Source organism: Macaca thibetana, chromosome 15, assembly GCF_024542745.1.
Source record: "Macaca thibetana thibetana isolate TM-01 chromosome 15, ASM2454274v1, whole genome shotgun sequence".
Taxonomy (NCBI): domain Eukaryota; kingdom Metazoa; phylum Chordata; class Mammalia; order Primates; family Cercopithecidae; genus Macaca; species Macaca thibetana.
In genome coordinates this window covers 4,123,501-4,139,654 of record NC_065592.1, presented here as the reverse complement: position 1 = coordinate 4,139,654, position 16,154 = coordinate 4,123,501, and the positions used below count along the sequence as shown (strand labels likewise).

General features: G+C 58.1%; 1 protein-coding gene across 1 annotated transcript; it reads left to right on the top strand.

The window, feature by feature from the left end:
* Positions 1 to 2,913: 2,913 nt before the first annotated feature.
* On the top strand, positions 2,914 to 5,547 carry NRARP (NOTCH regulated ankyrin repeat protein). Its single transcript, XM_050760494.1, has one exon. The coding sequence runs from the start codon at positions 3,258 to 3,260 to the stop codon at positions 3,600 to 3,602; it is 345 nt and encodes a 114-aa protein (XP_050616451.1). The 5' UTR covers positions 2,914 to 3,257; the 3' UTR covers positions 3,603 to 5,547.
* The last annotated feature ends 10,607 nt before the right edge of the window (positions 5,548 to 16,154 follow it).

Here is a 16,154-nt window from a genome sequence, read left to right as displayed (position 1 = left end):
TCCCGACACATTTTAATGAATTAGCTGGAAGCCCCGCCCCCACTGCCCGCCACCCTCCCTCCCCGCTCAGTGCCTTTAAGGTGGCCGCAGGCCTCGGCCCAGCTCTGGCCAGCTGCCCCTTCTGCGCTGTCCTCCCTAGGCCCTTCCAGGCGGGCTGGCCGCCCCGCACGGACCTCCCTCCCCATGTTGCCCACTGCTCTGAGCCTCCAGGGAAGGAAAGGAAGGGGCTGCCTGCAGGGAGAAGGGGCCCCACTGTTGCCTTCTGGGGGCGGGTGGGTTACAAGCAGGGCACCCCCGGGCCAGTATCCTCAGGACAGGCAGGGCAGGAAGGACAGGGCCCAGCTGCACAGTCGGAGCTGAGCCCTGTCGCCGGGTCCCAGGGTAGGGCCTCCCAGACAGCAGAAGGCTCCAAGCAACAACAGCAAACACCAGGGGGTCCTCTCGAGCACAAGCATTGGGTGGCTGGAGGTAGACCCCCATGTCCCAGCATTTGGAACAGATGTCCACCTTTTGGATGTCCTTCAGCAAACATTCGGGAAGTGCTGACTTGGAGCTGTTGCCCCCGGCCCCTCCCCCCTTCCCATCCTCAAATGGAACCGCTTCAGGGCCGTGGGTGTGGCCAGGGGAGCTCGGAGTCACGGTGGAGAAGCAGCAAGAACCAGGGCCACTCAGCGAACTCCCTGTGGGCAGTGTGGTGTGGCTGGCCTCTGAGCCCCACAGATGAGCCTGGGCACCCGCCTTGGGCCACAGACCCACTGCAGTGGCGGGCCTCACCAGCTCTGCCTGACCCCGCTCTGGACCCCAGGCAGGGGGTAGGCTCCTGCTGCGCAGGGCCGCCACACCAGCCACACTGTCCCTGCCGGGGCGCCCGCGCCGCCCGGCCCTCGCCAGGGGCCGCCGCCGATTTCACGCCCGTGGCGAGGCCCCGCGTTCCCACACCAAGCTCACACAGGGCCCCTTTGTTTGCCGCCGCCACGGATGTCGACGGGACTTTCTCCCAGGCCCTGCTCCTGGCCCACAGTATAGCCAAATGCCTTCTCCAGGCTCGGCTTGAGCCCACCTGGGCTTTGGCCTGTTTGCAAACCATCCACCTTCCAGGGGAGGCCCTGTGCCTGCTGAGGGCCAAGGGCTCCGCCCACCCCCCAGTCATGCCCTCTGCCTCTTGCCAGTCTAGCCTGGCTGGGTCCTGGGCAGATGCACAAAACCCATCAATGCACAGGACTGAGCTCCTGTCCTTCTGACCGTGAACTCAGAGCGCCCTGCACACCCAGCCCTGGTCTGAGGTCCAGAGACGCAGCCAGCACCTGGGACCAGCAGGCAGCCCAGCGGCTACCCCTCCTTAAGAGGCCAAAAGTGCCCAGCAGAGCACGGCAGTCTGGGCCGTGCCATCTCTGCCCCAGGCCTGGGCTCCACAGTGTCCATCTCTGTTCTGCTGGAGACCTACTCTGGGACTCCACTATGACCCCACCTGCACATTAGGGAGCACCCTCCCACCCTCTGTGGCCCCCTTAAGAGCTCCTGGGAGAAGCAGTTAGGCCCAGGGGAGAGGGCTGAACAGAACCAGCGGCCCCAGGAAGACCAGAGTGAGCTCTAAGCTGTGCCTTGGAGGGACAGAGGTTCCCAGGCCACCAGGAGGTCCCCAGGGGCGCCGGACCTTGCTCCAGTCAGCCAGGGTCGGTCCCGAAGCGGGCCTGCCCAGTTTTTCCTGCCAGTGTGAGCACAGCATGGGGTGGGGACACACCCCTGTGGGGAGCCGGATGTGGGGGCATGGAGCGTCCCCAGACAAGGCCTGGCAGGGGGGTCTCCCCAGCCCAAGCTCAGAGCTGCCTGCGCGGAATTCCCGGTTTGGCTTCAGAAGGAATACAAGCCCCAGCCTGCCTGGCCTCCTGCTCCGCGCCTGAGAATCACTCCTCCTTAATTTCCAGCGACCACAGCGAGCTGTAAACTGTAAAACTCTAATGAGGAAATGCGCTGTGCTTCCCCTGCTGGTGCCTCCCGGTCAATTGTTAGAGTGGTCAATAAAAACGGGTTTTATAGTTTGGAAGCCAGGCGTTTCAGAATTCCCTTTTGAGACAGCCCTGGCGCCACACCTGGCCCTGCTCACCTGGGCAGGACCCATGTGTCCGGCATGCTGGTGGGTGGGCAGCAGAGGGAGGCAGGCCGCAGTCCCGACCCTCCCGCGGCACCCCCGCCCTGGACTTCCTCCTGAGAGGACAGCGGAACCCCCTTCACCGCCAGCCGATGAAAGCCGCCGTGGCCGGCCAGAGGCCCCTCGCATCAGTACAGTTGGGGCACACATAGGCTGAGCTGGCGGCCATGAGGCTGCCCGCGCGCGGGAAGGACCCGCGTGGCTGAGGGCCCCATGTCAGGGCCTGGAGTTACCACCCGCGTGGACGGTGAGCCCGGAGGCGCAGGCTGGCCGGGGTCGCCGCGCGCCTCTCCGCTCAGAGGGGTCTCTCCCTCACCACGGGCCTGAGATGCCCGCGAACCCCCTACCCGAGAGAGGCCGCCCTCGGGGCCACCTGGCGGTCGCGCTCGGGTACCGGGCAAGGCCTGGGTCTGGCTGCGCAGGGAGCTTGGAATTCCCCGGGTGGCCGGAGGGAGAAGGGGCGGGACGACCGCGGAGAGACGCTGAGCGCCCGGGGGGCGCGCGGACGGCGGCAGCGACGGAGCTGGACCCCCCCGGCGGCCACCTGGCCTCCCCCGCCCCGGCGCTGCCGGCGACCAGCGCCCCCTGCCGCGAAGCGCGCCGCCTCCGGGACCCGCCCCCGGACCCCCGCGCCCGGCACCGCCCACGCCCCGCCCCCACGTGGGCGCGGCCCAATCCCGGGGCCGCCGGCGCGCGCGTCACGGGCTGCCATTGTTATGCAAATATAAAGAAGGTAAAAGGCGCCCCGGCGCGGCGGGCGAGCGAGTGCTGCGGCGCGTGGGGAGGTGCCTGGGAACCGCGTGGGAGCCGCAGCCGAGCCGAGCAGGAACCGGGACCGCGCGGCGCCGCCGTCCCCGGCCGGGCCCGGCCCCCGCGAGCCGAGCGCGCGCCCCCGTCGCCCACCCGGGCGCGGCTGGATGCGGCGGGGGGCCCCGCGGCGGCGACCCCCGGCCCCGAGCGCCCGGAGCGCCCAGAGGCGGCGTGCGGGGCCCGGGGACGCCGCGCCCTCCATGCGCCGAGGCGCGCCCCGAGACAGCCGGGAGTCCGCGCCGCAGCCGCCGTCCGCGCTGAGCCCCGGCCCGGCCCGCGGCCCGCGCCCGGCGGCAGCATGAGCCAGGCCGAGCTGTCCACCTGCTCCGCGCCTCAGACGCAGCGCATCTTCCAGGAGGCTGTGCGCAAGGGCAACACGCAGGAACTGCAGTCGCTACTGCAGAACATGACCAACTGCGAGTTCAACGTGAACTCGTTCGGGCCCGAGGGCCAGACGGCGCTGCACCAGTCGGTCATCGACGGCAACCTGGAGCTCGTGAAGCTGCTGGTCAAGTTCGGCGCCGATATCCGCCTGGCCAACCGCGACGGCTGGAGCGCGCTGCACATCGCCGCATTCGGCGGCCACCAGGACATCGTGCTATATCTCATCACCAAGGCCAAGTACGCGGCCAGCGGCCGGTGATGTTCGCCGGGACCCCAGAACCCGGTCCTGCGCCCGCGTCGTCTCTGCTGTACCTTCCCGCCAACTACCTCCGTGCGCCCCCGGCTCGCAGGCCCTGCCAGAAGGCCCGCGGCCACGGCGAATACGGCGCGTGCGTCCCGGCCCCGGGGTCCCGCAGCCCCGCCGGCCGAGCGCCTCCCCGCGGCCGAGCCGGGTCCAGCCGGGCCGGAGCAGCTTCCCACGGCCCCCGCCCGCCCGCCGCCTCGCGGGTGGGGGCGGGGCGCGGGCTCCAGCCCCTTTTGAAATTTGAGTCTCGCAACCAGCAAGTTCGGAATCCCGAGATACCGGATCCTCTGCGCAAAATGTTTTCTCCCGAAGGTGAAAGGCGGGCGGCGGGGGCCGAAGGCGGACTCGGAGCGCCCCGCCGCCGCCTGCAGGACCCGCCAGCCGGCCCGGGACGCGCGGATGCCGGCTGCCGCCGAGGAGCAGCCCCGAGGTCCGCGGTCCGCGCTGCTGGCGCACGGCCGAGGAGACGCTCTGTTGTTCGCTGTTCTTGGTGTTCTAAACTATTTATCTTGTGTGTGTACATTTGTGGGTGGAGTTTGTGCGCCTGGTTTTTTTTTGTTTGGAAAACACTGTGCGTGGTCAGTGTGGTTTGGGGGGGGAGTAATGCATTTTTTTCTAGTCTTAAAACTAAAAACTTGAGTCTACCATTTCTTGGTTGCACTGAAAATACCGCCCAGCCTGATGGTGTTCCCGTGCTGTCCCTCCCCCTTCCCTTCTCCCCTCGTCTACTACCCCCCCCAGTTCTGTTCCCCCTCCCTCCTTCTCCCTCTCCCTCAAATCCGTGAGTTTTGGGAGCCCCAGGGCCTCTCTCCCCCGCCCCTCCTGGATGAGGCCACCATCCCCCAAACCGGCTTGTTTTGCAGTTTCCCCAGGATCCTGGAAGCTCGCTGGCGCTCGAGGGTGGCGGGAACACGGGGGGTGAAGGTTCGTTACCTTTTCTAGTGCGTTCTATCATAGTTAACGGTTGCACACTTTTTTAAAAAAAGTAAATGGATTTGCCACAATTAAATGTCATAACATTTATGACAGAATATAAAATATTAACATATTTTAAGCCAAGTTTTAGGTGTATTTTTTGAATCTTGGTTATAAACCCAATTTTAAAGGGCGATGTATCCAGCGTTGTGAAGGCAACAGAGTGTACCCATATTTATATTTTTATAAAATACCTATAAGACTGTGAATCTCTCGTGCTAATGGCTGAGTGAATTGAAGGACCGTTTTGCCCCTTTTTAGCCTCCCAGAGCTTCGAGGACTCAATTCGAATCCGAAATCCTGCCGTGGGGGAGGGGTCGCGTCGAGACCTGGGCCTGGGGAGGTTCTCCTGCGTCACTTTCTGTCCTGAAAGGCGCCCTTCCTGGTTTCTGTGGCTCCAGTTTTCTATGCAGCCCCACACCCCTTGTTGTTTTGATCCTGAGAAATAAAAGGGAGGCTGAATTATTCAAATTTAAATGAGGTTTCCCCTTCATGGAAATGCTGCTGACCCTTCGTGCAGAAATGGGGAGCACTTGAGGACACAGGTGGGTGGAGGCCCTTTGTGCGTGGCTGGTCCTATTCGGGCAGCCATCCGTGGCTTTTTATAAAACTTTGTGTGAGAAGAATATATTGATAATGTCAGTGAAACAAGCAGACATTGAAATGGAGGCACAGATTACTCCACAAGGAGTTCTGTATATTTTTTCTAGATGCAAATACCTTTTTAATTATGTTAATTAATGTTAAGACTTTCTAGGCTTATATCGAAGCTGTGTGTGGGTCACGGGATGATCACTTCTAACTGGATAAAGTTTGTGCAGCACATTTCTGAGTGTACGATATTGACTTGTAGCCCAGCGTGAAAAATTTATAAATAAATTTTTCATTGATCTTTTTATATTAAAAAAAAAAAAGTTTGTTGGTCCTTCTTGGCTTTGGCACAAGTTGCAGAACACCCTCTTTGGGGACGAGGGTTAGGCTGCGACACAGTTTGTGGGTGCTGGGTGCACAATGCTTGGCTTGTATTTGCCTGAAGACAGAGCCTGGTAAACTCGCTCCCAGCCCCATGCAACGGCCAAGCCCAACCTGGCTGCACACAGGACTCATGAGGACCCAGCGCCTCCAGAGTGCCCAGAGCTGGCGTCACAGCCTCTGCTCCGTTCCCCAGCAGAGCGGCTGAGACCTCCACCAGAGAGGACAGTTTGGCCTGAAGCCCTGCCCACTCCTACCCTCTAGGGGGTCATGCTGGAGGGTGCCTGCTGCACAGAAGGGGGTATCTTGTAAATTGGGGGAAAATATCATAGCTGCTCACTCCTGGCAAGTAGAAAGTCCCCTGGAGGCACCTGGGAGCTCTGGAGGCCCACACAGGCCTGGAGTCAAACACCCCAAAGAACACAGACCCTGAGTTAGAGGAGCGTCGGGGCTGAGCACCCCCATTCGCAAGAGAGGAGAGCAGAGCAGGATGACTGTTGCCAGCACCTGATAGAAAGGAGGAGAAACTCTCGGCCCACTCCTGAGATGCCTTTGGGGCCCTGGGGGCGCTGTACAGGGCTGCAAGGGAGCACGCCCTCCCCCGGCAAGAGCAGCCAGCAGGGAGAACTTGGAGAAGGGTAAAGACCTGGAGTTACAAGGTAACAACTTTTCAAACCCCTCCGCGGAGTGTAAGGGGCATCTGCTTCCCTAAACCGTGTCCCCAGAAGGGCTGCCCTTCCCACAAACTTTCCCCACGCCTCCGCCTTCCTACTCTGCACTGCTGCCCTGTTTACCCTTGGTTTTCCAGGCGCGTTTTCCGTCGGTTACGCATTTCCTATCCTGCAGAATCAGCCTGGGAGATGGGCCAGCTCCCTGAAGCAGGCTCTGGGAAGTCTTGCCCTGGGTCAGCCCAGGGATGCCCCAGCCGTTGGAAAGGAGAGTGGCCACAAGAACCTGGACATGATTGGGGTAACCAGAGGATGAGGTCAGGCAGCCCCAGTGATGGCCAGGGCTATGCTGGACCACGCCACACTTCCCCACCCAGGGTCTGAAAAACAAAGGTAACATTTGTTACTGGCATTAGCCTGCAGGTGGGTGGGGTCCCAGCCAGTGGCTGCCCCTACAATATCCGGGAAGTTCTCCCACTGTGGAGAGGCCTGGCCTGGCACCAGGGGCCTCCCAGGCACATGGCTGCCACCCCAGGGTACTCTTTGCAGCTCCCTTAAATTCTCTCTTCTGAAAGATACATTTGACGGAGAAAGGCCTTGTGCTGCTTTTCTCTCCAGCAGGAACAAAAGGAAGCCCGCCCAGTCCCGTGGGCAGCTGAGGAGAGGAGGGCTGAGAGGGTGGAGCCCTGGGGGGGGTCTGCCTCCTCCCCAGGTGCCACTGGGGCACTGACCAGCCCGGATGGCTGGGGACAGCCTCAATGACCTTCCTTGCCAGGCACAGCCCTAGGGGGCAGGCAGACACACTCTAAAACCACCATTGTCTTCCCACCTCTTGGGGTCAGATCTATGAATGAAATCTCAGCTGGGAGGGTCCAGGTGTCGAGAGCCCAGGAGGGCGGTCTGGGGGCGCCGAACACGGCCCACGTATTAGGCCTACAGGCTTGTCCTTGTTAGGGAGCCCTGGGTAGCACATTCCTAGAATGAGCAGCTCAGTGGAGGGGGAGGCTGGCCACCTGTGCACCAAGAGTGGGCCTCCCTGGCCACAAGGGGAGGGGGGCAGCTCTGGGGTACAGGCAAAGAGGAGGAAGTCCCTGGTCTCTGAATATGGCCAGGTCAACGCTGCTGCGTGTCTCTGATGCCTGTTTCCCTCCCGCGTTCAGTGGCCTGTGCCCACACTTCTTCCAGGGCCTCTGGGCTCAGCAGACCACGTACTGCAGCAGGGTATTGGTGGGTATTAGCAGGTATGGTGGGTACTGGCCTATAGCAGAGTTACTGGGGAGTCTCCAACCCCCCTCCCCAGGCAGGCCCCTTTGTGGCCAGGGTGAGAAAGATGGTCTGGGGGGCCCAGACTACACCGTCAGCCCTGGCCTCCCAGATCTGCAGGTGTGCCTTGGAGGCCAGGTGAGGGGTCCAGCCGAGAGGCACGGAGGACAGCCAGGGTGGAGGGGTTGGCAGGTGGGGGCTGGGTCCCTGGGAACCCCTGAGAGAAAGGAGACAGTCCCAGCAAGGTCAGGGCCTGCCCCACATCCCCCGCCAGGACTGCTGGGCTCCCGTCCAACTGTCTGTCTCTGATCTGACCCCGGCTGGAGGCAGGAAGCGCTGACGTTGGAACGGACGCCACGGAAAGACCAGGAAATGCAGGAAGATGGTCAGCTAGAAAGAGTGATGTCTAAAGCCAGCAGGCGTGGGAGCCAGGACACAGCAGGCCAAAGGAGGGTGGACAGGACTTAGAAGCCAGGGAGACGGGGTGTGGGGAAGGAAGAGCGGGAAGGAGCTGTCCGCTGGGGTCTGTCCCCCAAAGTCCTCGTAGCTCAGCACAGAGTGGGACAGAGGTGTCGTGGACACGAGAACACCCGGCGCACAGAGCCTCCAACCTCGTGAAAGCCAGCTGCCCCTGAAGCTCCTTGAGACTGCGGGGAGAAGGCAGCGTCCACCTGGGCCTTGAAGGACGGGAAAGGAGGCTCCGAGCCAGGGACAGCTGGGGAACGAAGCCTGAGGCCGGGATTCGAGGGCTCAGGCCACGGGAGGGGGCTGTGGAAGGTCTGGGAACCTCTGCAACTGCCCCTTCCGGGGCCTCCAGTGCAGACCCTCCAGGGCTTGGGGGTCCCCGGGAGGCCGCCCTCCACCCATACCCGCACACTCAGGCTCCACTGCTCGGAGCCGCTCCCCCCCGCTGGAAACCCCCAACACCCGTCCGGCGCATTCTTCCGACCGTCCTCCGCGCGTCCGTCTGTCGGTCTTTCTTCTCTCGCCCCTCCAAAGCCGCGGCCCCCATTCATTCCCGAGGCCTCTGCCCTTTCCTCCGCGCCGTCCGGCTCGGCGAGCAGCTGCTATGCTAATGAGGGCGGGGGGCTGGGGCCGGGGTGCGGGGGGAGGGAGCCGGGCCGTGGGGGGCATGTGGGGGTGGGGGCGGCCGCTCACAAAGCCCGATCTCTGCATTCAAAACCAGCCGGGCCATTCCGGTCCCCAGCGCGCCGGGCGGGGACAGTGGAGACGGCGGGGGCGGGGCGCCTGCGCACCCGGAAAGCGCCAGCGCAGCGAAGGGCGAGGGCAGAGTCGAGGGCTGGGCTGAGGGGGTGCAGCCGTCTCGCAGTGCCGCGCACCCACTCGCCCCGGCGCTGGGGTCGCGGCCTGGGACGCGCGGCTAGTTCAGGGGGCCCCTTCCCGCCCACCAGACGCAGCCGCGCGTGGGGCTCGAGTGCGCCCGGCGCAGGTGGGGAGGGGACTCCGACCCAGCGCTGACCTCGCCGGAGACCCCGCCCGCCCCGGCCCGGCCCGCGGGGGGCATGCGCGGCAGGGGAGGGGGTGCGCCCGGGGCTCCCACCGACCTCGCCCGGGCGCAAGGGCCGGAGCCCCGGGGTCCCCGAGCCTCGGAGCCGCCGCGGCGGTGCTGCCGCCCTGTGGCCGCCGTCCGCACTGCGCCTCGGGCCCGGCCGCGCTCCGGCGCTTACTCCCCAGAGTCCGCCCTGCCCCGGACCCCCGCGGGCCCCAAGTCTTCCTGCCCGCGCCTCGGCCCCAGGGAAGCGGGCAGGCAGGGCGGGCGCCGGGGCCGATGGCGGGGCCATGTGGGCTTTGCTGGCTCCAGAGAGGGGCGGGGTGGGAGGCTGCGGTGAGCCGGGCCCCAATGCCCGGAGGTCAAGGGCGCCCTGGGGCAGAGGAAGTGGCAGGTACCCCTTAGCGACTCTTGGCTTCTGCAGCCCGCAGAAGAACCCCCAGACCAGGGTCTGGAAATTGACCCCTTCATAGTCCTAAACAGGCAGTTGGCAATGGTGTGCTGTTCTCCACGCGGTCCGACGGGAAGGGGAGGCCCTGGGGCCGCAACGAGTAAGTAGATAGTCAGCAGGACCCTGTGGACGCGGCCACCCACATGTCACACTTAGGGTGGGAGCAGGACCCGGCGCCCATCCCTCAGGACCGCCGGGAGCCAGGCCCTCTGGGCCGTAGGTGCCGCTACATGGGCCATGGTGCCTCAGCAGAGGAGGCCGGCGCTGGAATTCCAGACTCGTCCTGGCTTCCCCGCCGCACTCCTCTCACGGAAGTGACTGTGCCGGAGGCGCAGGAACAGAACTGTGTTCAGACACTTGCGCGCTCAGAGATGGAGCCTGGAGACCTGGTTTACACCCGTTATGTGTTTAAATGGATAAAACTCTCCGCAGGTCTGTGAGCTCCTCACTAGGTCCCCACTGCCATCTGCGGGCCCACAGACAACCCACAAAGGAATGAAACTCAAAATATCCCATAAACTTTCCAAAGAGAAATGACAAAACTGAAATAGTCGTGGTGTCAAGACACAGTGAATTTCGCAGCCCAATGAAGCTGGGGTGGGTGGCCCAGGGCTCCCCAGACTTTATGGATGGGCCTTTTGTTCACATGGCTCAAAATGGCAGCCCAGATCCAGCCATCACACCTGCACTCCATCCCTCAGAAAGGAGGCAGGGCGCTCTCCTTCAAGGATACCTCCCAAGAGTTGCGTTGCCACAGCTGCTCACATCCCATTGGCGACAACGTAGTCATACGACCTACCTCAGTGCAAGGGAGGCTGGGAAATGTAGTCTTTAATCTGTGAAATGTGCCCGCTTAAAACGAAGCCCTGGAGGAAGAAGAACTAGCGATGCGGGGGGTGGGGGCTGGGTGGGTGGCAGGCTGTGCCTCCCTCGGTGGCGTCAACGTCCTGGCCATGTTGTCACATGAACTTGCTGCCAAAATTCCCAAGCCATGCGCTCACAGTCTGTGCAGTGATGACTGTGATAAACACAGCTCAGTTAAAAATAAACATTATTTTATAGATTAGCTGAACAATACAATGTCCCACGAGCCTATGTGGCCATCAGGAAATTAAATTTTCTGACCTAATGGCCCAGGAAGCACTGCGGGCAGGGTCTCGCCCCGTGTAACGCAGCACAGCGCAGAAGTGCCCGGGATCAGCGTTTGCCTCGGCGGGATCCTGGTTCCTGGTTCTTCAGAGGGCATGGCGAGGTCCCTGCTCCCTTATCTTGAAGAAAGTAATAAGTAACCCAGCTCTTTCAACTCCCAAGGTTACTTTGTCAATAAAGTGCTCCTTCTCAAGTCTTCCCCTCTGGTCTCTTTATGGGCTGTTTCTTTTCATTCCATTCCAGACGAAAGAAAATCGTTAGGTTTATCATTCACATTCCTAAACATCAACGTTAAGGTGGTGTAATTTACATGCAATAAAATGCATCCCTTGAGGGTGTGGCAAGTCTTGGTAGATGTTTACACCCAAGTAACCCACACCACAATCACAATTATATAAAAGATATTATTAAAGCCAAGAAAGTTCTCCCGGCCCATCCCAGTCGATTCCTCCTGCCCCACATCACCATCGACCCGACTTCTAGCACCGTGGATTCGCGGCGCCTGTTCCAGAGCTTTCTGTACAGGCATCACGTGGCACACGCTTCTTGTGTCTGCCTCTGAGACTCGTCCCCATGCTGTTGAGATTTGTCTGTGTGGTTCGTGTTTCCGTAACTTCTGCAAGGTGTAGCCTCTTTTCATTTTTATTTTTGTTTTTCATTTTTTGAACTCGTAAAATCCGGCTGGTGCGCCACAAACACAGGCTCATGGTCACGGGTGGTTTTTCAGTTGGCACAGTCATCCTCCTCCAGAAAGGAACTGCTGCCACGAGGACACCCTCCTGGAATCCCCACCAGCTCTTGTGTCCCCAGCATGGGCCCCACCATGTTCCCTGGTAGTCCGTCCCCTCTCTCAGTCACTGAGCCCAGGGACTGGAAATCCAACCTCGAAGGTTTGCAGACCCGGCAGTGCCAGGTGCAAGGCTCTTCCCACCGCAGGCCAGGCCTGAGATCCGGGGCCTCTCTGCCAGAGGAGAGAGGAACGAGCTGCATACCGGGAACTTTGCTAGGACAAATATGTGAATGTCAGAGCCTTGTAGGGCGCAAAGTCAATGCACAAAAGTCAATGGTGATTCTATATCCTGTCAACATTCAGAAAATACCACTAAAATAGCATGACAAAACATAAAATGCTTAACAAAAAATTTAATGAAAGATGTGTAATGAAAGATCTCTCCGGCCGGGTGCGGTGGCTCAAGCCTGTAATCCCAGCACTTTGGGAGGCCGAGACGGGCGGATCACGAGGTCAGGAAATCGAGACCATCCTGGATAACACGGTGAAACCCTGTCTCTACTAAAAACTACAAAAAAAACTAGCCGGGCGAGGTGGCGGGTGCCTGTAGTCCCAGCTACTCGGGAGGCTGAGGCAGGAGAATGGCGTGAACCCGGGAGGCGGAGCTTGCAGTAAGCTGAGATCCAGCCACTGCGCTCCAGCCTGGGCAACAGAGCAAGACTCTGTCTCAAAAAAAAAAAAAAAAAAAAAAAAAAGCCATTAGATCTCTCCAATGAAAACTATAGAACGTTATTAAAAACTTTTTTTTTTTTTTTTTTTCCCGGGATGGAGTCTCGCTCTGTCACCCAAGCTGGAGTGCAGTGGCCTAATCTCGAGTCACTGGAACCTCAGCCTCTCAGGTTCAAGCGATTCTCCTGCCTCAGCCTCCTGAGTAGCTGGGACTACAGGCACCCACCACCACAACACACAGCTTTTTTTTTTTTTTTTGAGACGGAGTCTCGCTCTATCGCCCAAGCTGGAGTGCAGTGGCGCGATCTCGGCTCACTGCAAGCTCCGCCTCCCGGGTTCACGCCATTCTCCTGCCTCAGCCTCCCGAGTAGCTGGGACTGCAGGCACAGTCTGGCTAATTAGCCACCACGCCTGGCTAATTTTTGTATTTTTAGTAGAGGCGGGGCTTCACCGTGTTGGCCAGGATGGTCTCCATCTCATGACCTCCTGATCCTCCCACCTCGGCCTCCCAAAGTGCTGGGATTACAGGTATGAGTCACTGCACCCAGCCGAGAAATTCTTTAAGTGAAAAGAGAGATGTATCATGTTCACTGCCTAGAAGACGATAGTGTTATAAGTGCTCCCCAATTCATCTACAGATTCAATGCAATCACCATCAAAATCCAGCAGGCTCTCCATGTAAACTGGCTAGATGATTTTCAAAATTAATTTGGAAACACAAATGTCAAAAAAATAAACAAAATAATCTTGAAAATAGGCCGAGTGCGGTGGCTGATGCCTGTAATCCCAGCACTTTGGGAGGACAAGGTGGGTGGATCACCTGAGGTCAGGGGTTCAAGACTAGCCTTGCCAACGTGGTGAAACCCCATCTCTACTAAAAATACAAAAATTAGCTGGACGAGGTTAATCCAGCTACTTGGGAGGCTGAGGCAGGAGAATTGCTTGAACCCTGGAGGCGGAAGTTGCAGTGAGCCAAGATTGCACCATTGCACTCCAGCCTGGGTGACAAGAGCAAAACTCCATCTCAAAATAATAATAGTAATCTTGAAAATAAAGAACAGGCCAGGCATGGTGGATTACACCTGTAATCTCAGCACTTTGGGAGGCTGAGGCAGGCGTATCACTTGAGGTCAGGAGTTCAAGACCAGCTTGGCCAACATGGTGAAACCCATTCTCTACTAAAAACACAAAAACTAGGCCTGGCGTGGAGGCTCACGCCTTTAATCCCAGAACTTTGGGAGGCCGAGGCGGGTGGATCACCTGAGGTTGGGAGTTCCAGACCAGCCTGACTAACATGGAGAAACCCTGTATCTACTAAAAATACAGAATTAGCCAGGCGTGGTAGCGCATGCCAGTAATCCCAGCTATTCAGGAGGCTGAGGCAGGAGAATCGCTTGAACCCGGAGGCAGAGGTTGTGGTGAGCCAAAATCACGCCACTGCACTCCAGCCTGGGCAACACAGCGAGACTCTGTCTCAGACAAAAAAAAAAAAAAAAAAAAAAAAAAAGGCCAGGCGTGGTGGTTCACGTCTGTAATCCCAGCACTTTGGGAGGCTGAGGTGGGAGGATCATCTGAGGTCAGGAGTTCAAGACCAGCCTGGCCAACTTGGTGAAACTCTGTCTCTACTAAAAATACAAAAAATAGCCAGATGTGCCTGTAATCCCAGCTATTCGGGAGGCTGAGGCAGGACAATCACTTGAACCCGGGAGGCAGAGGTTGCAGTGAGCTGAGATCATGCCACTGCACTCCAGCCTGGGCAACAGAACCAGCCTCCGTCTCAAAAAAATAAAAAAATTTAAAAAAGGTTTGGATCTTTGTGTGTGTGTATGTATACATGTTTAAATGCGTTTACTTACAGGTATTGTTATGTGTTGTATGTAGCATGTTACCAAATTGGCCTATAAGTAAATGGATACTCATAAGTTAAGTCCAAATACCTATTAGGTTCACATGAATTTTACAATCCTTGGTAAATAATTTTTTTGTTGTTGTTGAGACGGACTCTCGCTCTGTGACCCAGGCTAGAGTGCAATGTTGCAGCCTCTGCCTCCTGGGTTCAAGCGATTCTCCTGCCTCAGTCTCCCAAGTAGCTGGGATTACAGGCACGTGCCACCACACCTGGTTAATTTTTGTATTTTTGGTAGAGACAGGGTTTCACTATGTTGGCCAGGCTGGTCTTGAACTCCTGACCTCATGATTTGCCCGCCTTGGCCTCCCAAAGTGCTGGGATTACAGGCGTGAGCCACCATGCCTAGCCAAAAATGGTTTTTAACTTATTGTTAAAATAAAAATAGAAATATCAGGCCGGGCACGGTGGTTCTCGCCTGTAATCCCAGCACTTTGGGAGCCTGAGGCAGGGGAATCACTGAAGGAGTGGCCTGCCCCTCCACACCTGTGGGTGTTTCTCCTTAGGTGGAACGAGAGACTTGAGAAAAGAAATGAGACATAGAAACAAAGTATAGAGAAAGAAAAACTGGACCCAGGGGACCGGGGCTCAGCATACAGAGGACCCATGCCAGCACCGGTCTTTGAGTTCTCTCAGTACTTATTGACAATTACCTTTACCATCTTTTAGAAAAAGAGAAGTGGGCCGGGCGCGGTGGCTCAAGCCTGTAATCCCAGCACTTTGGGAGGCCGAGACGGGCGGATCACGAGGTCAGGAGATCGAGACCATCCTGGGTAACACAGTGAAACCCCGTCTCTACTAAAAATACAAAAACTTAGCCGGGCGAGGTGGCAGGCGCCTGTAGTCCCAGCTACTTGGGAGGCTGAGGCAGGAGAATGGTGTGAACCCGGGAGGCGGAGCTTGCAGTGAGCTGAGATCCGGCCACTGCACTCCAGCCTGGGTGACAGAGCGAGACTCCGTCTCAAAAAAAAAAAAAAAAAAAAAAAGAAAAGAAAAAGAGAAGTGGCAGGACAATAGGGTCATAGCAGGGAGAAGGTCAGCAGAAAGACATATGAATAAAGATCTCTGTGACATTAATAAGTTTAAGGAAAAGTGCTGTGCCTTGATATGCACATGCAAACATCTCCATAAACCTTTTTAGTGCATAAAGAGCAGCATTGCTGGCCGGGCGCCGTGGCTCAAGCCTGTAATCCCAGCACTTTGGGAGGCTGAGATGGGTGGATCACGAGGTCAGGAGATCGAGACCATCCTGGATAACACGGTGAAACCCTGTCTCTACTAAAAAATACAAAAAACTAGCCGGGCGCCGTGGCAGGCGCCTGTAGTCCCAGCTACTTGGGAGGCGGAGGCTGAGGCAGGAGAATGGCGTAAACCCGGGAGGCGGAGCTTGCAGTAAGCTGAGATCTGGCCACTGCACTCCAGCCTGGGCGACAGAGCCAGACTCTGTCTCAAAAAAAAAAAAAAAAAGAAAATTTAAAAAGAGCAGCATTGCCGCTAGCACGTCCCATCTTCAGCCCTAAGGTGGTTTTCTCCTATCTCAGTAAATAGAACATGCAATCGGGTTTTACACCGAGATGTTCCATTGCCCAGGGACGGGCAGGAGACAGATGTTTTTCTCTATCTCAACTGCCCAGAGGCCTTCTTTCCTCTTGTACTAATCCTCTTCAGCACAGACCCTTCACAGGTGTCAGGCTGGGGGACGATCAGGTCTTTCCCTTCCCATGAGGCCATATTTCAGACTATCACATGGGGAGAAACCTTGGACAACACCTAGCTTTCCTAGGCAGAGGTCCCTGCCACCTTCTGCAGTGTATGTGTCCCTGGGTACTTGAGATTAAGAGAATGGTGATGACTTTTAACAAGCATGCTGCCTTCAGGCACTAGTTTAACAAAGCACACCCTGCACAGCACAAAATCCGTTAAACCTTGAGTCACCACAGCCCATGTCTCTTGCAAGGACAGGGTTGGGGGTAGGGTTACAGATTAACAGCATCTCAAATACAGAACAAAATGGAGTCTCTTATGTCTACTTCTTTCTATATAGACACAGTAACAGTCTGATCTCTCTTTCTTTTCCCCACAAATCACAAAGTCAGGAGTTCGAGATCAGCCTGACCAACATGGTGAAATCCCGTCTCTACTAAAAATACAAAA

Bases quoted from the DNA above. Each gene is read 5' to 3' on its own strand.
- NRARP (XM_050760494.1), top strand. From the start codon at position 3,258: ATGAGCCAGGCCGAGCTGTCCACCTGCTCCGCGCCTCAGACGCAGCGC.